The 21399-nt window shown below is 38.9% G+C and overlaps 1 protein-coding gene across 4 annotated transcripts in view; it reads left to right on the top strand.

Moving 5' to 3' along the window:
* Positions 1 to 19367, top strand: part of LOC121936866 (phosphatidylinositol-binding clathrin assembly protein-like) — a 41411-nt gene extending 22044 nt beyond the window's left edge. For 3 of the 4 annotated variants that reach the window (XM_042479534.1, XM_042479535.1, XM_042479536.1), the window contains exons 9-20: positions 3112 to 3197; positions 4229 to 4352; positions 4908 to 5044; positions 5881 to 5984; positions 8005 to 8151; positions 8603 to 8713; positions 10013 to 10129; positions 10227 to 10257; positions 11169 to 11289; positions 12368 to 12424; positions 12739 to 12846; positions 13614 to 19367. In XM_042479534.1, coding sequence (XP_042335468.1) covers positions 3112 to 3197; positions 4229 to 4352; positions 4908 to 5044; positions 5881 to 5984; positions 8005 to 8151; positions 8603 to 8713; positions 10013 to 10129; positions 10227 to 10257; positions 11169 to 11289; positions 12368 to 12424; positions 12739 to 12846; positions 13614 to 13628 — 1158 coding nt within the window. In that variant the 3' untranslated portion in view covers positions 13629 to 19367. Of the gene's footprint in view, positions 1 to 3111; positions 3198 to 4228; positions 4353 to 4907; positions 5045 to 5880; positions 5985 to 8004; positions 8152 to 8602; positions 8714 to 10012; positions 10130 to 10226; positions 10258 to 11168; positions 11290 to 12367; positions 12425 to 12738; positions 12847 to 13613 lie in introns of those variants that run through there. The other variant, XM_042479537.1, reaches the window with a different exon arrangement.
* The last annotated feature ends 2032 nt before the right edge of the window (positions 19368 to 21399 follow it).

Genomic DNA, 21399 nt, shown 5'->3' with positions numbered 1-21399 from the left:
TTTAACATGGGAAGATCTGACAGTTACAGGTTGAGGATCCCTTATCTGAAATTCTTGGGACCAGAAGTGTTCCATATTTTGGATTTTGGAATACCTGTATTTTCATCTACATAGTGAGACATAATGGAGCTGGAGAAAGACTGAGGATCTGTGAAACGGCAGGAATCCAAGCGTAGTGCTTGAAACAAATCCACCATTTCATAGATCCTCCAGTCCCTCTCCAGCCTCACAAAACCCAGACAGGGACATAGCTTGAAAAGTTTTGGAATTTGGAGTATTGGGGATTTTGGAATTCCAGATAAAAGACACTTTTACCTGTATTTAAAGAAATGAACAACGATTTTGCCAATTTTAGTCAGCAAGGAGAAAAAGGACAGCCATTGTCAGTACTTGTAGATAGGCTGGATAAATAAAGCAGTGGTCAGAACCTTAATCCCTGTCAATGCTGGCTGCTGAGTTCTGAGAGCTGTGGTCTAAAATAACACGTACATCGTCAAGTGACATGAATATGAGGTGGCACTATGCAAAGGAGTAAACAGAATTGATGCATTTAGAACAGTTCTACAGATAGAGTAAGACAGGTCTTATTGCTAACTCATACAGAACTCTAATATATTTACAGGTTATAACGTTCCACCAAAGCGATGCGCTAGCATCAGGCCAGTTATTGCTGCTTTCATTTTATTACTCTCTTATGTTTACCCAGTTGCCCCGCCACCCTCTTTTACCCCTCATATCTGTGTTGCTCCCACATCTAAAAGCACCTTAGTTCTCTTCCCTTTCTTCCTGCATCATTCAGTGGGACCTGATGGCTTCCGTTAACTACTGATGGTCTGGTTAACAATTCAGGCTGCTTTTGTGTGCTATAGACTGGGGCTACCCAATAAAGACAAGTAGTTCTCTTGGACACCACTGGAGTTGGGTCTTTTTTGGGGAGGGGAAATTGCTCAGGACATTTTTTAGTGAGGACTCAACATTCTTGATGACAGTATTAGTTCCTTAGCAAAGCCACACCTTAAGAATGTTAAGACTTAGGCACACATTAAGCCTGATAATTGGAAAGCATTGTAGGACTGAGAAGCTGCCATGAAGCACAATATAGTACAGGTTGTTTTATCCATAAAATATGGATAAAAATGCCTATATATTGTTTTGGACAGTCTTCAGAGGGTTTTATGTGGATTTAAGATAGCTGCACATAGTCCCCATTGAAATCACTGGGGCAAGTTTCAGTGGGCATGAAATGTAGCTCACCTAAATCTGGTTCCAGCAGCCTCTGTTGAAAAATACTCCAAGAAAGTGCCATCTTTTTTTCAAGTCATTAACATGTGAATTAATGCTATAGCGTTCTACATGTCAAGAGTCTTTATTAACAAAATGCCTAATACCTTTGGAACGGGTTTTGCAAGGTAGAGCCCTGTAAGATCTAAACCAGCCCCTGGACATCAGTGTATTTGTTCACCCAAAGCACATCCTTTAAATTTAATAATTTAAAGTGTATAAATGTGTTTCCTCTTGTATTTTTGTATCAGTAATGACCCCCAAAATATTTTTGTGTAAGTAATGATATATATATATATATATATATATGAGAAGCAGACACAGTTGTAGAACATTGAAGTCTAGTGCATTCCTTCATCTGTTGCATCATTTGTCTGTTTTGCTGACTATAATATGCCTTTTGCCTTCACCATATGTTAAATAGTATAGTAATTTGGAGTTTGTGGACATTTTAAGTAATTTAATAGATTTTTGAAAATGTAAACACAATGTGTCACAAACATATTACCTCAGGCTTCTGTTGATCCTATCCTAGGATTTTTTGGTCAGAGTTCTTCATAGGAAGTTTGCTATTGACTTCCTCTATGGCAGAGAAAGTGTGACTTGCCCAAGATCACTCCAAGTGGATGAGCAGGGATTCAGTCCCTGACCTCTTGAAGTCCTGCTTCCAGCATTCAAACTTACATCACTCTGGCTCCCATTGGTGAACATAAGCAGTGATGTGCTCTCCTTCCAGTGATCCTAAGACCCACACAAGCTACTTACAATGAGAAGACAACTCCCTTCCCAAACCTGTATTTTTTTTCTGGTCAGTCATGGAAGGTGACTAAAGGGTCCTGATCAAAATCAGTGTTAAAAACAGGTGGAGACTATCCTGGGTACCTGTGTGGTGAACACTAAACCCCCCTAGCTCCAAAACAGACAGAGCCTGAGGGCTGTACAGCAGTTGCTAAGCCCCTGGAAGCAAAACCCTACTGGATTTACCTGCTCTGAACTAGGAAAGCTAGGTGTGGAAGGAGGATGACACTACCCTGCTTGAAGGAACTCAACCCTGCTTTCTTCCCTTCTATTGGGCAGTTGAGTGTTGGATGCCACCAGCATATCCAGGCTGGTGTGCCCCCCTTGCTGGGAGAAGGAGGTTGTTGGAAACTTTGGCTTGGTCAGCAAGGCCGGTCAGATCTCATCCTTCCTACAAATGCACAGTGGGAAACATTCATTCCCAGTGGCACATTGTCGCTCAGCAAAACTAGTATGTCACTACAGATTTTTCTGCACATGGGAGCCCTGCATTTCTTTGGAACAGATCTTCAAAACCACAAACGGAAGAGATTGTGATTAACACATCCTCTTTCTAAATTAAGAAAGGACTGCAGCTCAGTGGTAGAGCAATACTTTACATGCTGAGGGTGCCATGTTCAATCCCTGACCTCCAGCAGTTAAAAAGATCATGCAGTTGATGATATAAGAGACATCTGGGAACCCAAGAGAGTCTTCAGTGGGAGAATAAACAGTGGTTTCATGAACCACTGGCCTCATCTGGTATTAGTAGGCAGCTTTGTCTGGTCTTAGTCTTTTCTTCCTTCTTATACCATGGATAACCATCTTTGGAATATTTTTTTGGTGACTGGTGGAAGGAGAAGAATCAGTAGCTGTGAGTTTGGTGGGAAGTAGAAATGGAGGTTCTGAGGCCAATATGCTTCCTTTTTGTGGACATCATGCTGTAATGTCTTTAGAAGTAATCTGGCATTCAAAGCAGAAACAAATGTAAAAACAAATGCCTAGTTTAGCACTGATCATCCAACATACATTTGATGAGAATTTTAACTTTAGGCTCCCAGCAGTCTGCTTGAAGCGCTGGAGCAGCACCTGGCTTCTCTGGAAGGGAAGAAGACAAAGGAGGTTTCGGCTGCCAGCAGGTAATTTGGCTGGTTGATCATCACAATTTAAGTTTTGTAATCTTAGGGGCTGTTTTAACACGTAAATACATTTTCTTATTTTGACATGATGTAGCAGGATTGGTTCTCTCAAATAGTAAGGACTCTAGCCAGAAATCAACCCATAATTCTGTCCATCCTGATGAAAGGCTGTAGTGGTCTCACTAAAAATATGGTGATGGTAGCAAGTAGACTGTGAAAGCACAACTGAAAATTTATTATACTGCAAAATTAGCCAAGGTCCCAAAGCATTTGTTGCTATAATCTCCCATAATGGGTGGGTAAGGAAGTGGGCGTGAGGAGGGATTAGGGGCTGAAATACTGAAAGGAAGGCCCTCTCTCCCTTCCCAGGGATAACACAATCCTCATTATTAATAACTGCTGTTTACGTTTGATGGCATATGCATGCATTTGTTGTCTAGATAATCATCCCCTATGTGTGGAATTTCCCCTGCTTTGAGTGCAATAGTATGCCAATATTTGAAGACACTCTAAAAATCTTATATTTGGATTTACTTTGACTGAGCAGACAAAGCTGGATCTAGTATAATTTCTGATGAAACCCAGTCATTAACATTTTCTTTACCACAATAAATCTCTTCTGTCCCTTCTCCCCCCCTCAACTGGTCTTAAACAGTTATCTTTTTTTTAATTTGTTTGTTTCCTAATGACTACATATGCATGCATAAACTTACTTGGTTTATCAAAAGTGTGCATGCTAAAAATGTATACTTGGAAATACCATGTTTTCTGCTCTTATTATCACAATCCTATACTTGTTTACTTGGATTTAAGCCTCTCTTCAGTCAGTGGGACGTCTTCCCAGGTAAATGTGAATAGGTTTGCGATATTTAAAACGTTGTCTCTCTCTTTCTCTTTGCCACATTTGAAAACTTGTGTGGTTTCAATTCAGCTCCCCACCTCCACTCCCAAAATACCGTCAATAATTTTTGAGACTTTCTCAAAGCTCAGGGATGTTAAATGTGTGTATATGCATGTTCTAAACATTTCAGAGCAAGTACTCTATCCAGTGCAGTTTCCACACTTGCCAACACAGGAATGTCCTTTAGTAAAATGGATGAAAGAGAGAAACAGCAGGCATTGGAAGAAGAGCAAGCTAGGCTGCAAGCACTAAAGGTACACCTGAGTTTCTAGACTATAAGCAAGTATAAAATGTAGACTTGATTTGGTAGCAACCTCTCATCTTCACTTTAGCCATGATACTTGACTGTGTTTGTGTGTGCATGACTGTTCTGCCTTAAAACAATATTTAATGTGGCTTCTATCTTGGCTAGGTGAGTAAAAGGATGTGTTTGGGAATTGCTGGACTTATTAACTGTATCATACAGTCTTAATATTCATTAAATACTTTGAATAATTTCTTTGGGGGAAAATCTTACTAAATTCTTCTTTCTTTTCCATCAAAATCAGTAGATGTAAAAGTGCTTAGCTTTGACAGGGCCATTAAATTGAATAAAATCATGACCAAGAAGGTCAGTCCCACTGATTCTGGCGGAAGGGAGTTGAGCAATGGGATTTGGGTGGATTGTCCTGTAACACGCCAAAGAATGGGGATGTGGGTTAATTTCTGCAGGAGAGTTAAGTTTCAGTTCCACTGTGCTTACAGACTGTGTATGGAAAGATTAACTCAATTTTTAAAGTAAACACTATCTTGCATAATTGTTTTTTTAGGAACAAAGACTGAGAGAAATTTCTGTGGTGTCAAATTCAACATCTACATCTGCCTCGCCAAGCACTTTATCAGGGAAGAGCGTGAATACTAATTCTGCTGTTGACCTCTTCGTAACACCTGCACCAACCACCAATAGGTGAGGGATGTTTTGGTACCAGAGCAAGTAAAAAGAACCTATTGCTGTTGTGTGCCTTCAAGTCAGCTCAGAATTATGGCGACCTGAAGTCAAGCCTGCTTCAAGGTGTGGATTTTCCCCCCTTCATGATTTGTTCAGAGAGGGTTTGCCTTTCCCTTCCTCTGAGACTAAGAGAGTGTGACTTGACCAAGTCACCCAGTGGGTTTCCATGGCTGAGTTGGGATTTAAATCCTGGGCTCCAGAGTCATAGTTCAGTGCTCAGACCGCTACACCACACTGTCTCTTACAAAAAGAACCTGTAAGCTAAGTTCTTCATGTTAAAACTTCTTCTGTTTGCTTTTGCTTTTCCTTCTTCCATTGTGAGTTTTCCCAAGAGGAAACCTAGAACATTTTGTGGCAGTTGCGAAGGACAAACATTGCTTAAGTCTAGTAGGAACTCTTTTGTTCTTTGCTGAAGAGAAATGTGATCATACAGAAAACTGAATGTCAAGATCTGTATCATCAATTTTTGCCAGAAAATATATCATTGCTGTTGAGTTGAGTATGCTACCTGGAAAAATTACAAAAGGAGAGCTTTATTGCAGTGGGGGATGAATGCTGGGAACTGAAATTCAACACAGAACTGCCCAGCTCTACAGTCCCAAATTAAGAAGTGGGCATTTCTCCACTTGTTGAGAAGGACTCCTGTTCTGTGGTTATTATCAGTATTTCTATTTGACATCCAGCCTCCGAAGTACTGTGCGTGTTTTCAGTGGCTGCCTTACCTCTGCATATGTTTGAAACAAGGTAATGGACCTCACCTTGCTTAAGTATGACTTTCTTGTTGAAACTTTCAGCATGCCCAACCTTTCTACTGATCTCTTCGATCTTCAACCTGCATTTGTTCCAACGGTACAGAGTACTCCAGCCATAGCAACGTCAGCAACCAGTGCCTGGGGAGGTATGTTGACAGTTGTGGCCAAAGAAAACCTGTACACTTCTTGGAATTCTGGAGTTAACTATCAAATTAAGTTATAGTTGACAAGAAGTTAGAGTTCATTAATTATGGTTAATAGAAGCACAAGTTATCTCTTTTGCCATTAATAGCTCTGGCAGAGATACATGTAGTAAAGCATAGCTACACTACAGTGGGGTGGGATTTTTTCCCTTACAACTCACAGGAGAGAACGTGTGTTTGTCTTCTTAGTTGTTGTTGTTGTTGTGTGCCTTCAGGTCGTTTCTTACTTATGGAGACTCTAAGGCAAGCCTATCATGGAGTTTTCTTGGTAAGATTTGTTCAGAGGAGGTTTGCCATTGACTTCCCTTGAGGCTGAGAGCATGTGTCTTGCCCAGTGGGTTTCATGGCTGAGCAGGGAATCAAACCCAGGCCTCCAGAGTCATAGTCCAATTCTTAAACCATTACACTGCGTTTTAGTTTACCTGTTCAGTTGTGTAGAATTGAATTATAGTTTGCCATTTACCCTGATTAGAGATTTACTAACTTCTGCAAGCTATGGCCAGAATCCAACAATCTACTTCCAATGACTTCCTGCATTTCCACTATAATCAACAACCTTTCTACCTTTCAAAACTGCTCTGGTGGCTAAGAAACCATCTGGAGCAGGGATTTGGCACCACAGAGGGCTTGCAGTAGGAGAGAAAGTAGAGCCGAACCTTACTTTTTCTATGCCCCCACCCCACATACAGAGAAGAATAAATTCCCTTGCTGCAAATTGGTTGAATCTGTAGTGGTGAGGAAAAGAAATGATAAAATTATTATATTATATTATAAAATATAGCTATGATATTGAAACTATAATATATATATATAATGTAATGATAATTATATTATAATTATAAAGTTTGTTTCTATGAAGATATAAACCCCTATTAGCTAGTTGCACATTTTCCATAGTAAGTGAACACTGCTGATTTAAGCATCTGTAAATAATTGCCACTGAACTATTTACAAGTGGAATATGGTCTGCAAGGAATCCTGCTGTTAGAAAACAGCTTCTGCTTTTCATTTTAAACTTTATTCATTTAAGCTTCATTTTATTAGCACTCTAATTAGTTACATGCTTAAATAATCTGATACAAAATATTATATACACATGCAAAGACATTCTGGCAATAGGGATTCATTAGTGACTGCCATCTCGAGTGGAGAAGTACTTCTGAATCCCAGGTTTCTGTTGCCAACCTGCCTTGGCTTAATCTACATTAGCAGGCTGTCAGGTATTTGAGTGGTAAACTTCATGTCCAAACTTCAAGGAGCAGGTGGTGTGTATGTGTGTTAAGATGTCTTGTTGTAGGACTTTTCTCCCCTTTCAGACTCCACATTTCTTTTCATGGTACATACAGTGAGATCTACAGCAAACATCTTGGTCTGATGCTTCATGCCCAGTTCGCTGTTCAGATATATAACCAAAAGCCAAACTAGAAGCTTCCAGAGTCTTCTCTTCCCCCATGAAGAATACCTGTTTTGGCAGTCATTTTTACTTATGGTATGAAGTTCAAACGACGATGTTTATGATCTTGAGAGTCTCTCCTGATCTTATCACATCTATAGGTGAGGGTGTTAAGCACCACCTGAACAACCAGTTCAACGACATTTGTCTACCCAAAACCAGACTTTCCCTTGGGGGAACAACAGTTTTGTGAGCAAGTCAATGAGAAGTATATGGCTCCCAGAACAAATAACTGGGTTTAAAGACCCATAAAGTGATTCCTGTGTAAGAACTCTTCTTTTCATTTCAAAACTTGTAGGAAAACACAATAAGCTAGTATGAATTGCAGTAAAATCATCTTGGATGAACAGTCCATTGAAAAAACAGTTTTGCACAAAACTTTGCTAAATTATATTAACTCTGTGTCTCTTAACTCTGCAGATTCTGTTTGAATCTTCACTTTTGAGTACTACTTATGTTCATCTTTTTCTCCCTTCCTCCCTTCTTATCACATCATGCCTTGCTTAAAAGGACCATTCTCATCTACAAATGGCTGCGTTGGGTCTCCACCTCACCTAGACCTCTTTGATATGAAGCCCGTTGAAGAAGCTGTAAAAAGCACCACACCTTTTGGGGCATCCACCTTTCCCTCCAAACAAACAGTGGAACTGTTTAGTGGTAATTGTCTTGTAATTTATTTGCAAGTATAAACTTGAATGATAATCTTGATATTTAATTTTGTTGATATTCCATGTTCGCCTTACTTTTCCTAAGTTTCAGTGGAGCTGCTAGCTAGACAAATGTCTGTGTCGGCCATAATCCACTGTGTGGAATACTTTACCATCACAATTGTTTGTTTTACATTTGATATAAATGTATGATCCTCTTTTCTTTTCTTTAAACTATTGAGCAAGCAAATACAATGGGGTTTTTGAATTTCTGTCATTCACTAGATGCTGCATAGTCCTTCCTTAGCCTCTGCTGCATTTGTTACAGATCATTGAAATCTCCATATGGTTCCATGTTTTTGTCTTGAAAAAAGTAATTCATTTTCTGAAAATTAACTTCTCTTAAAATTGCAGAATTGTTTAAAACTGTGGCAAATGATAACTTTATGAACATTTTGTAGGCTATCCTGTTCCTTCAGCGTCACAGAAAACTGCTGGTTCAGCCATCAATGTGGATTTCGATGCTGTCTTTGGTGGCAAGTCAGCGGTGCCTGAATTTAAAAGTGCAACAGGTAATGTTACTAGTGTGTGTCAAATTTTGGTGTGTGAGATTCTTTATGTCAAGTTGGTAGTTGGCCATTGCTTTCTTGATATGTAGTTCAATGGAGACAATAATTGCCTGTTTTGGAAGATAATTATTTTCTTTCATATCAAATCTGTATTAAAAACAGAACCGTGAAGCTGCTGCCTTTTTATATCTTGGCATAATAAGCCAAGATATAAAATTTAAACTGATGCACTCTTGTAGTTTGAAATCGTCAGTTGCATACTACTTTAAGTAGATAGAAAATATGTGCTTAAGAAAACTCAGAAAACAAGTATATCCTACAGTACCTTACTAATCCAATATGCATTATGATTGTCCTTCTCTTTTTATCTTTTGGGTACAACTTTCAACATGGCCTTCTGGATCATGGATTTCAATGGGTGAGTTTTTTGGTTGTTTTTATTAAAGTAGGTACAAGATTAAGGCAGCAATCCTAGTCATAAAGAGGAATGCAGCCCCTAAGGTGAGGTGGATGGGGTTTCAACGTGGCTTCGGAAAAGGCAGCTTCAAGCCACTTTTTCCTACCTGTCTGTTTCGCCCCTTATTTAGGCAAAAACATGCCTACAATAGTGCTGTGGACAACTTAAACCATGGATTATAAAAATGCTGATATTTCTTGTAACTGTGGCATACTGCCATTAAAAAAAAAAGAGCAAAGTATGCTTATTGCATGCGGTTTTTGCAAACTCAGTTTTAGGATATTTTTCATAGAACATCTGGTTCTATGTTGGCTCACCTCAATGCAGAAGAGATCTGTAAAAATCAGATCAGATCTCTCCATCTGAAATGGATTTGTAAATCCAGTTTAATGATAGGGCAATTTTTGAACAGCCATAGGAGAAGCTGAAGGTTTTGTCCCACAGGTTTTTTTGTACCAACAGTTTAGAGATTAATGTTACTCTTGATAATCCTTATTTGAACATTTGAATTGCAAGTTTTACATTGCTCCTTAGAATTTTGGCTAGAATCCATTTTCCACAGGAATAATCCAGGTTTTAGCCTATATAATGTTTAATCCTGTTGAATGAAATGAAAGGCATGGATCAAATGAGAGCCTTTTAAATGTCTCTCATTGCTTGTAATAATTACAGGGCTCAACATAATTGAAAGATAGGTCTGTACATTTCATTGAGCTTCACAAAGTAAATTAAGATGTTTGCCTGCATTCTCTGGAGGTAAGCATATTTCTGCATAGCTCATTGTGTGTGTTCTATACCAGTAATATTCTCTGTTCTTCTCTTTCTTCCAGTCTTTAATTTTCCAGATGATGTATTACAGCCAGTAGCACCAGCACAAAATCAGAGAGGAGTTTTAATTGGTCAGCAAAGTGGGAAGATTTTGGCCAATGACCTAGACTCCTCACTCGCTAATCTTGTAGGAAGTAAGTGCAATGCTTTATGTTTTTAAAAAATCTCCATATTTATCATATAGACAGATCTCAGTTCTTAATGAAATACTTTTAATGTGCTTTGTTACAGATCTTGGCTTTGGTGGAACGCCATCCAAAAAGTGAGATATTTATTTCTATCTTGTCTATATTTAAATTTCAAAAATAACTAGCTATGGCCCCATACAGACAGGCCAAAATAAAGCTGCTTCGGGTCACTTTGGAGGTATGCTGTTTAAATGATGTATGCGTCCTAAGAGGCCAGAAGCTGCACCAAAGCTGTGCTCCAGTCTTTAGGACTGGACCATGGCTTTAGTGTGGTTTGCGGACTCTTAAGGCACATGCATCATTTAAACATCATACCTCCAAAATGACCCGAAGCAGCTTTATTTTGGCCTGTCTGTATGGGGCCTATATATTGTTAACATTTCCTTCCCTCATGTGTTGGTTCCTAAGGTGGAATGCAAAAAGGAACTTGTAAAATTTCATATTGATGCTGAATAATTTACACCAAGATCCAAAGGTTTAGAAGTTACTTTAGAGCATTGAAGTTGCAGTTTCTTCTCTGCTCAGTTCATGCCATTTGTAAACATGTTCATAAAAATTATCTTTTGGTGGGGATAGCTGGTGTGGTTTAAATTTTTCCTGAAGCAGCTGGGACCAGCTATATGGGAACAGCTTCTGATGTGTAAAGTCACCTGCTTTAGCCATTACTATGATGCCAATATACGGTAATATATGAAGTTTGCAAGAGATTTTCCTCTTTACTCACCTGGGTTCAATTGGTTGTTCTAATTTACTGATATAAGCACTTCTTGAAGCAACTTGGGAGGTAACAGGATGTGGTTTCAGAAATAATTAAACATGATGTTAGCAATTGGTACATGTAATTTTTCTCAAAATGTGGAATGTCTGCTGCGATGCAGTTGGCAGATAAAAGATATTTAGTGATTAGCCTAATTGTTCTGTATATCACAGTTGCTTTTTAGCTGTTTCTTTTATGCGGCAGCTCAACTGTACAGTTCACTTCTAGGTCTGATATGCAGTGGAATCAGCCTACAGAGAAGAAACTTACTGGCGGAACAAACTGGCAAGCAAAAACAAGCACCTCAACTACATGGAATACTGTCCCTATTCCTCCTGCTCCACAGATGGTAATGTCTTCAGTGTACTGTATAAGGTTTTGTATATGTGGTGTTTGTGTGTGCATGGATGGAGTTTTCCTAGAAGTTCATAATCTTCTAAAGAGCCGTGTAAATATTCCACTTTTCCAGAACAATTTATTGTGAGATTATGGAGCAGTAAGGCTCTTGTGTTAGCCAATGTGACTGAATTTTTTTGTCTCTGAATACTGTAGACCTATGCAATATCATAAACTGTTTTTCAAACCCCTTTGGGATTATGACATATAGTTTAGTGCAAACCATAGTTTGACATTACATGTGTAAGCTTTGTTGGCTTCTTCTTTTCCTTAAGTGCTCCGATTCATTTACTTCCTGTGTAGTGGAGGCCATTGCATCCATCCTGGCAAACCATGTTTTGCACTTGACATCCAGAGCAGAGCTGCAGACCACAATCAAAACGTGGTTTGCGATTCTGTTGTGCAAGAGACAGGCAAGCCAGAGTTTGCTACTTGGGGTACTTTGCTAGGGAGGGGAGAAGCTGCTTGAATGAACCTTGTATTTAACCTTTTGCTGGGTCATGGCAGGCTGCAAAGAATGACATTCTCATCTAACATTCAGATGAGTAGGAACGTTGCTGATGCAGAGACAGAGCCCTCCATCCCTCTTCCATAGGTTCTCTTGTGAATAGAAAATGGACTCGTAGGATTTGTGAGCTTATTTTTAAAGGCTTGTCACAGTGTTTGCCCTTAATAAAAGGTAAAGGTAGTCCCTTAACATGAATGTCTAGTTGTAGCCAACTTTATGGTGAGTGAGTCTTGGGATGATCAACCTCAAGTATAGCTTGGTTTATTCTTCACAAAAGTTGTCCTTGTTCTGGTATCCTACCTTTCCCAGTAATTTTCTATCCTTGCCCCTTTTTTTGCTATGCCAGAATGGAGTATCTGTTCTTGCATATGTAAGTTTATTTTCCTATGAGCTTAGAATCTATTTTAAGTACACTCTACAAAATAAGATGCATTTTTTTACATTCTCTTCCACTTTATCCATACAGTTTGCAACAAAATGTTTCACTTTTTGTTCCTTGTTTCTTTTCCTCCTACTATCATAGGTACATGCTCCAGTAACCTACCCAGCGAATACACCTCAAGTGCCTCTGTATGGAATGGTAAGGTGATCCGCTATTTATATTTGTGATTTCAGTTGTAGAGGTGTTCTCCTTTGAATTTCATACAGCTTGCATTTCAGAATCCCAACCAGTCAGAATAACTAATTCTCTGTTTGTCCTGTTAGCAGTTTTGCACTTGGTATACTGTATTAAACAGTTAGTATACTGTATTAAACTGGATCCTTGCTACCAGTTCATATACGCATGAACTCATATGATTGAAAATTGCTGGACACCTTTCTTTGGACTGGAGCATGGTTTTCAAGCTGGGAGAACATTAAATGGTGTTACTCACTCCTCTTTGTGTCATGCAGGTACCTACTCAGATTGGAACAACACCTATTATGGCACCCCAGCCTATGATTTATACCCAGACAGGTCTAAGGCCAACAAATCCCTTTGCACCTATTTCTGGAACACAGGCAAGTGTTTCTTGAATGTGGACATTTTGTCTTTTTTAAAATGAATTCTGCATACTGCTCTTCCCATAATTCTCACACTTGTATGTTGTTTAGATGCTTAGTTTGTTAGGTCCTCCTGTGCATTTCCTTTTTTGTTGGGGGTGGCAGTGGAGGTTGGTTTAGGAAAGATGTATCTCATTCTCATTTCCTACTCATTGCCTTCTGGGTATTGGAAAGTATAGTGGTATGTTCACATGGAAGGCCAGAGGAAGGCATTAAATATATATATATATATATATATTAATAAAGGATCCCAAGCTGTAGTCTAGCTTCTAAAGAATTGCACCTTAAGGTTATCATGCATACTCTGCATTTAGAAGCAACTTACTGGATAATTCAAAAATATACTGAGTAAAATACCCCAGGCTCTTTCAGTAATGGCTGTGTAGGTGACTTTGCCCAAATTTCTGCTAACAGGAAACAAGCTGGCTTCTTTGCGTTATTGATTCAATGGGAGTTTCTGGGGTTTCCCTCCCTAAAAAAAAGAAGAAGAAGAAAAGGATTGATTTGTACACAATATATATATTCTGCTCAAGTGGGTTGTGAAATTGACTCCTCATTTTGATTAATCTCCAGGGGGATCATATGTCATTAACACTGTCCTAATATGCTTAAATATTTCAACCATGCCCCCAGTGAGAGAACTAGGATTACTTACAAAGCAGTTTTTGGATAGAGAGAATATCTTTGTTAACAGCTTTAATTCAACTTGATTCCTTGCCTTACAGATACAGTTTATGTAGATCTGCCAAAGCAGCAAGAGACTTTGACAACCAAATATTGGTAGAAGGAAGACAGAACTTTTAAGCTGCAGTCTTCACCATGGCACATACCTTGCTCCCCGTACGATATAAATTACTTTGAATTGCTGTGCTTTAGAGATTCTTGTTACAACAGTCAACTATGATATGAAATCATGTTTGGTTTTGAATAGTGTAAGACTGTTTTTCAGCGGAAAGCTGAAGTCTTTTGACGCTGGAGGTCAGCAGAGTGTGAAAAGAAAATCCCAACTTTTCCCTTGTTAAAGAAGAGCTAACTTGAGAATTCCTTGCAGCATTTTCATCCAACGGCTTCCTTACAGTAAGATAGCGGAGGACGTCATACTTCTATTTATTATTTCCCCTGAAGTCCGTGGCGGGTCTGATCATGGCACTACTTTAATGAAGTTGAGCAATAAACCTTTCAGAGACTCTTTTAAGGAGTACCTGATAAAATAAGTACTCTGGTTAAGAATTTAGTCCGACATCATATAAATGCCAATATCATGCTCGAAACCCGACTGCTTTTTTCTCACATTAGACGAGCTTCTTCTAATTCACAAATTTTGTACTGTGAGTTTTAAATGCTGTGAATCGACTTTTAACAAAACGTAGGCCATTAACCTGGGAGGGGGGAAAAACACAACCCTGAATGAACTGGCATTACAGCAAGAGTTGTTCCTTCGCCAAGGGCTAGAACTGCACTTTGGCAGAGACTTGGCGCCTCGCTGTAGTCCGAGGGAAGAAGTAGTATGTTACGGAGTCATGGGCGCAGCGCCAGACATGGATGGCAATAGCTGCACTTCCGTACACAGTCTCTTATGTACAGACAGCAGCATTGCTTCTGACTCAAGCTAAGAGTTGCCTTTCACGTCCCAGAAAATGTCTGTATGGGAAGCTTTTTTAATCCCCCCCCCCTTATTTTTTGCCCTTTATTTAAGATGTGGGGCAACAGCATTTTCTTAGTAATTCATCAGTTACATGCTGCACTTTAAGAACTGGAAATTTATATTCCTGATGACCCTCCATCCTTTGCGCATCGCTTTGTGGCCCTCATTGCAGATGGGGGGGCTAAAAAGAAAGAAAGCAAAACAGAGAGAGAGAGAGAATGCCCAGTCACTATATAAAGGAATTTTAGGGTTGGGGGGAATGTATATATATATATGTAAACTTTTAAGTACAATATTTCCCCCGTGCTGCAAAATCCTTTCCCCCTTTGCAACGCATACAAAATGCAAACATTGTACCGCTTTGAAGAAATTTAGCTGAAATTTTTTTTTCCATCGAATGGTTCAGACTATTATCCTCGAAGATACATGAAATGTTATTGCAGTGTAGGAGAGCGTAAGATAGCAGCTGACAGTCTGTGATTTTCAACACGTCCACCGACAGTGAGAATTTGACATTCAAAGTTACTTTGGCAGGGCATGTTTATGAGGGGAGATTGCAAGAAAACTGATTTATTTTAAAGCTTTTTAAAAACTAAAGAACAGTCATACAAAAACCATTCCCCCCTTTCTATCACCGCTGCGATGGTTTTCTTGTTTCGAGCCCATTACGGCAGCAATAACTGCAAAACGTGTTACCTGTTAATGCCAACATGAACGTTCTTTCATAAAGCTTTGCCCTTGTCATAAATTGCAGCAACTGAGCGCACTCTTTCATGCGTTTGCCGAGTTGTAGCCCTTGTTTCTTTTTTTACAAATGGAGGGGTTTACATTCAACAAAACAAGTACTTTTGTGATCAGGCTATGTGTCAAATTCTCAAAGCCCAGTCTGTGTAAAGTGTCTTTTGTGTTTGTTAATATTGTGCCAAGAATGTAAAAAAAGAATAAGAATATGCTTGCTTCGAAAAGAATATATTTGTTCTGTCAAACTAAACATGATTTTTTAAAATCATTTTTTTTACATATGTGTTTGCAATTTGTAACCACTAACTTTGTATGGATTAAATGTCGCAAGTGGGGAAAAAATGTGTTTTAGACCAAATCTTGAACATGTACTGGCAAAAGGCATAAACTGGATGCATGTAATTAAATGTGGAAAGTGACTTTTCAAGGGCTTTTTTTGGCTTTAATGTATTCTCCAGGTTTGTCCAAAACCCATATTTATTGTGGTCCTATAAAAAAAGCTGGAGCAGCTTATCTATGGATCTTTTTATTTTCTTATTTGTTTTTAAAAAGTGGCTATTCTAGTGATTTAATTCAACTAATCCTCATTTAGAATTGTATAACCTTGCTTCCAACCAATTTTCGGTCTTTTGGTCCAGTTTAGACCAGTACATGTGTTTGAAATAACATGGGTTTTATGGTAACTAATGAGAAATGTTTGATCTCTGAGTCCGTGTAAAGTTTGAGACTGTAAAAAAGGTAGAACGCTTCCTGACCTCCCCGCCAAGATTATTTTCTAATCATTCAGTTTAACTGTGTTTAATTTATTATGTTTACTGGCTGCAATCTTATACCAGGGAACTTCATGCAAGACCTCTCTCCTCAGAGAGTGGCATCTTGGACTCTCCAGAGGAAAGTATGTTTTTGTTATGCTTTATGTGCTTTATTCAGTATTAGACACTAATTATTATTGATTTTAATACAATTATGATTCACAGTGTGGTCATTCTCATAATGCTCCTTTTGCTACACAAATGATGCATAAACCCCCAATACCTAGAAATTCTCTTTCTGTTTCATTGCAGTATTGTCTATAAATGCACCCCGTATTTAATTCATATATTTTTTTCTATGCCCCATCCTTTAACATATTGTCATCTCATCAACCTGCTCTACACATGCAAAACATTCTGGAGTATCTATATCTTCGCACGCTTGTAGTTTTTGTAACTGGTGAAATCCACTCAACCGCAAGTAACGTCTTTTGCCCCCACTGCAAGTGCATAGCATATCCTGCACTTCCTTTTCAGCAGTTGGCATTAGGAAATAGATTTGTCATAAATTAACATGGAAGATGTCCAGCAGCAAGTGCTACTCAAAGGGGTGGTCCAGGGACTGGTGCTAGCGGGTCCACAGCATGTTTCCCAAAAAGAAAGAGGCCGTTTTAGTCAATGGGCACAAATATAATAATGTTCCCTGGCACATTGAGGGGGGAAATGCCTGCTGGTTCCCCTCATTGGATAGTTTAAGAAGGACTGCAGTAGATTTTATGAATAACATTTGATGTAACTTGTCATCATAGAATGATAGAGCTGGAAAAAAGAAGAAGGGCCATCCAGTCCAATCCCATTCTACCATGCATTAAGACAATATAAGAGTACTCCTGACAGATGGCCATCCAGCCTCTGCTTAAAAACCTCCATAGAAGGAGACTATAATTATCCTCCAAGGGAACGCATCCCACTGTTGAACAGCTCTCACTGTCAGGAAGTTCTTCCTAATGTTTAGGTGGCATCTCTTTCCACATAGTTTGGATCCATTGCTTCATGTCCTAGAATGACATGAAGAGCAGCAGAGTTGTGGGATCATTTTAAAAGCAGTTATCTATTTTAGCACCAAGACTTTTGCCAGTGTCTAAAATGAGGCTGGTATTTTCGTCATATAACCAAAAATTGGATTTCATAATGCAAATTTTTTCTAGACAAAAAGCAATTCTGAGTTTCTTCAGCGGAGCAAAGGTATTCGCTCCAAAGCGTTTGTCCGGAGATTGGTATCAGCTGTAAATATTGGTGCTGCAACTCTGGAGGTAGTAGTGTTTAGTTGGTAGTTCTCTTAATGATACTTACACAAATATTTCATTCATCAGATTTTTAATGGAGGATGGGGTGCCAGTGAATTCTAGGGTGTTGTCTTTGAATTTTAGGCTGTAATGATAAAATATAACTAAAAGGGAGCCATCCTTCCTTTGAAGCACTGCAGGATTGCAAGACATCATATTTATTGTTGCTAGCAGATAGGTGGTTATCACTGTGTTATTGCCGTGGTCAGAATGATACATACTGTATGTTCTTATGAGAAATGACGAAAGTACAGAAAGCTGTATAGTTTTCAACTTCCAGTTGGCAAAAGGTTGTTTACAGTGATATTAGTGGTGGTATGCCTGAACTCTCTGGAGAGATTGGATTCTGTTTAATGGTAAGATAACCCAATGTGTAGTCCATTGTACATACTTGACAGTAGCCTCCCACCCTCATTGATATACTATGAATTAAGGTGAACTGTAAAAGTAGTATCCCAACTAAACCCAGGACTTGCTATCCTGAAAGTCCTACACACATTTACCTGTATCTGGGATTTACTTCTGAGTAGACATGTTTAGGGTTATGCTGCTTAAGAGTTTGTTCTTGAGATGTTGCCCAGCCTACTTTCTGGAAGGTAACTAGCTTTTTAACAACTTCCTTGTGAATATATTGAGAACATTAAATGCTTTAGTAACACTTTGGGTGCATTAATATTAAAATATTCATTGCAACTATGCCCTGCTGTGTTTGCCAAGGAAGGAGTATTCTAGTGTTCCTTCTCACAAGATTGCCTTTAGGTCAGTGTTGGGATCTTTAAATTTGGCATGTAAACCCTGCTGCACAACTCATGCCATACAGATTTGTTTAGACTTCAGCTGTTAAAGAATTGGGTTTAATAGTGAAATACCTGTCTACTGAGAAGTAAGCCTTACTCAGTTCAGTAGGACCTGCTCTCAGGTAAGTGTGTGTAGGATTGCCGTCTGAAACAGTTCACTGTAGTGGATTTAGTGGTTGCAGGGTTGTCATTTTCACAAACATTCATTGATAATATCCATGCAGAGCAGAAGAGCATGCACACGCATAATGCAAAAACACATCAACCCTATTTTCTACCATTCTCCTTTGCAACTCCTTTACAGCAGATGGTTTAAATGCCCCTGTCTCAAATGAGTTTGCAAAGAGATCTTGTAGCACCTTTGAGACAAGTTGGTAGCATGAGCTTTCCTACACTTGAGCCTACTTCCCCAAATGCATCTGAGGAAGTAGGCTCAAGTGTACGAAAGCTCATGCAACTGACTTCTCTCAGTCTCATAGGTGCTACAAGATTCCTTTTCATACTGATATTCCAGGCTAATACAGCTATGTCTTTGAATCCTGTTTCAAATGGTTTGGGAAACAGGGACAGTTTGATTATAATGTGTAGGGGGTGATAGCTTCATCCTGTAAAGGAGAAGTATAATAGCTTCATCATGTGGCTTCTAGAAAGTCACGCGAACTTTCACTGATGTGCCTGTTTTGGGAAAGGTGCTCTTGTAGACACAGTTCATTCTCTCTCCAAGGCCCCAAATTAGACACGGGGCAGTAGCCAATATTTTCTGTTCACATCTCTTTCCTGCTTAGTATGAATTAGGAGGTTGGGTTTGAGTATTATCCCGTTTCCATCCCTTAGCCAAATGTCTCCCATCACCATCATATCTAATGTGAGAACTAAAGAGAATTTCAGCAGACTTTGCTTGCCACACAACCAGGTAATAAGCAATACCTGCTGACATTCCCTCGTCCAGAGAACCATCAAAGGTGCGAGAGCTTTATCTCCTTTTTACTTTGGCAGCCCTAACCGTACCTATTCTGATGCTAAAAATGAAATGTACTAGACTGGGAATAAAATGTTGTTGGAGATAAGTTAAGGCCATAGATTGGTTCCTTTTATAGTTCACATCTTAGATGCCACCTCCATTCCAGTTAATAAGCAATGCATGATTAAACAAACATGTCCATTAACATTTAGCTGTCCTAAGACAAAAAAAAAAACACATGGTGATATTAATGAGTATATTGTCATACTTGAAAAACGTCTCTTCTAAAGGTATTGTTCCTTTTTCTATATATACATTCATTTTTAATTGGAAACAAAACTGTAATAAAGACATTTGAGTCCTCTGCATATAGTCAGAATGTGTAGTTTTTAAAAAAGCAAATACACTTTTTCAAGGTTAAAATATCTCCGACTTTAAAACTGAATACAGGGTGTACCCAGATCTGTTTTCGTTTCGTTACGTTCCCCCTATTTTTGTTCCATGGATGTATGTTAGGGAAAGGTGGGTTTCAATTTTAGTGTCAAATGCACTGTGGATCAGTGCTTTTATTTGTACATAAAAGGGAAATACTTTCTTTCTTAAGTAGTTTGCATTTTTGAGGATGACGTTGAAATCGCGCTGTGTATCGGTCATTACTTCCATTCTAAAGATGATATTTTTAAGTAATGGGAAATGTACATGTTCTTGCTACAGTTACTGGAAACTGTTTTAGGAATAGAAATACGGCTTTGGACTCTGTAATTTGACTTTTTTGACCGTCCTGTACTGCTTAATATGTATTTTATAAGACGCTTTTATCCATCGCTGTCTGATAACGCCTTTGTTTTCAAATATTCTAATAGCCAACACAGTCTCTCTTCTCTCTGTGTGTCAATATTTGATATCTCTGTAGTATTTTCCATACTACTAATGTCTACCAACTATTTGGCTGATGTTTCTCCCCCAAAAAACACTTACATGGCGAAAGGACTAAACACATCTTTCGATCTGAGCATGTTCTTCTAATTGGAGCGTTCATCTTATTTTCACCATAATCCCCCCTTTCTCACCTGTTTATGTGTCTTAAAATACAGTAGATCTGTGCCTTGTTATGGATGTTAATTTGGGGGGAAATCCTCTTTATCGGACAACTCTTATATTCCTGTTCTCAGAGCTGGGTTGCATTGAATATATATTTGAAATCTGTATTTAATATAGGATTGCGTCTTCTATCTAAAATATAAATGTGTTTGGGTTTTTCCCCCTTTCATGTGCTGTTTGATCTTCTTACTGTTTGGTAGGAAATACCCAAAAGAGCTTGTGGAGACAACCTACAACCCACAAGTTGAGACAGATTTGAGGTCCCATGTCTTCATTAACTAGTATGAGGTGGGATCCAAACTAGGTTAGTTGGACTTTGCTATAATTGAAATGGGATATGTTTGCCGTGACTTGTTCTATGTCCATCTGGCTTGACCTGTCTGGGTTTGGCATGCAAGATTTTTTGCACTGGAAATATCCCATTGTGGGACGAAGGCGTGATATAAATCATATATATATATATATATATATATATATATATATATATATATATATATTCTTTCCTCCCCCTTCCCAATGGATGGGATGAGAACCGGTGCAAATTCAGCTTTTCCAGCCTGAGAGCACAAAGCTTGCCAGCTGTCAGCATCATGTAACTGAGCTGACAATCCAGACAACCAGTTGATAAGGATGGACTCAACAGGGCCAAACTGGATGATACCTGGCAAATATGTGACCATACTTCATTATTTGTTGTTGATGTTAAAAGAAAAAGCAAAGCTTGGGGGTGAGATTAAGACTGGGGTATCACACGCCAATGCGTGTCAATATCCCTGGTAGGAATTGAAGCTTCCCTCTGAGAGCAGATAGTTGTTGTGGGTAAGATCATGGATATGGGGAAATGGGTTACATTTCTATTCTGGTTCATGGTAGCCCTGATTCTTCCCACCCCTTCTATTCCCCTCCATCATTGTACTTGCTGGGTTTTTAAAGACACATGAGATGCAGTCAGGCATTTCTCACATTGTTTAATGTTGTCTTGAAAGCATTGAGTTGTGAAACAAATAGACCAGAAGTAAGTCAGTTCTACAGCTTAGTATTTGGGGGGCTACCTATCCTACATTAATTCAGAGTGAAAATCATTTGGATCTCTAAATGGTGTTGGACTGTAAGTCCCAGCAACCCTCGCCAATATAGCCAATAGGGAGGAAAGCTGGGAGTTGCAGTC

The sequence above is a fragment of the Sceloporus undulatus genome, chromosome 7 (genome assembly GCF_019175285.1).
Source record: "Sceloporus undulatus isolate JIND9_A2432 ecotype Alabama chromosome 7, SceUnd_v1.1, whole genome shotgun sequence".
Taxonomy (NCBI): domain Eukaryota; kingdom Metazoa; phylum Chordata; class Lepidosauria; order Squamata; family Phrynosomatidae; genus Sceloporus; species Sceloporus undulatus.
Note: the sequence above shows the minus strand (reverse complement) of the source record. Positions and strands in the feature narration are given on the sequence as shown.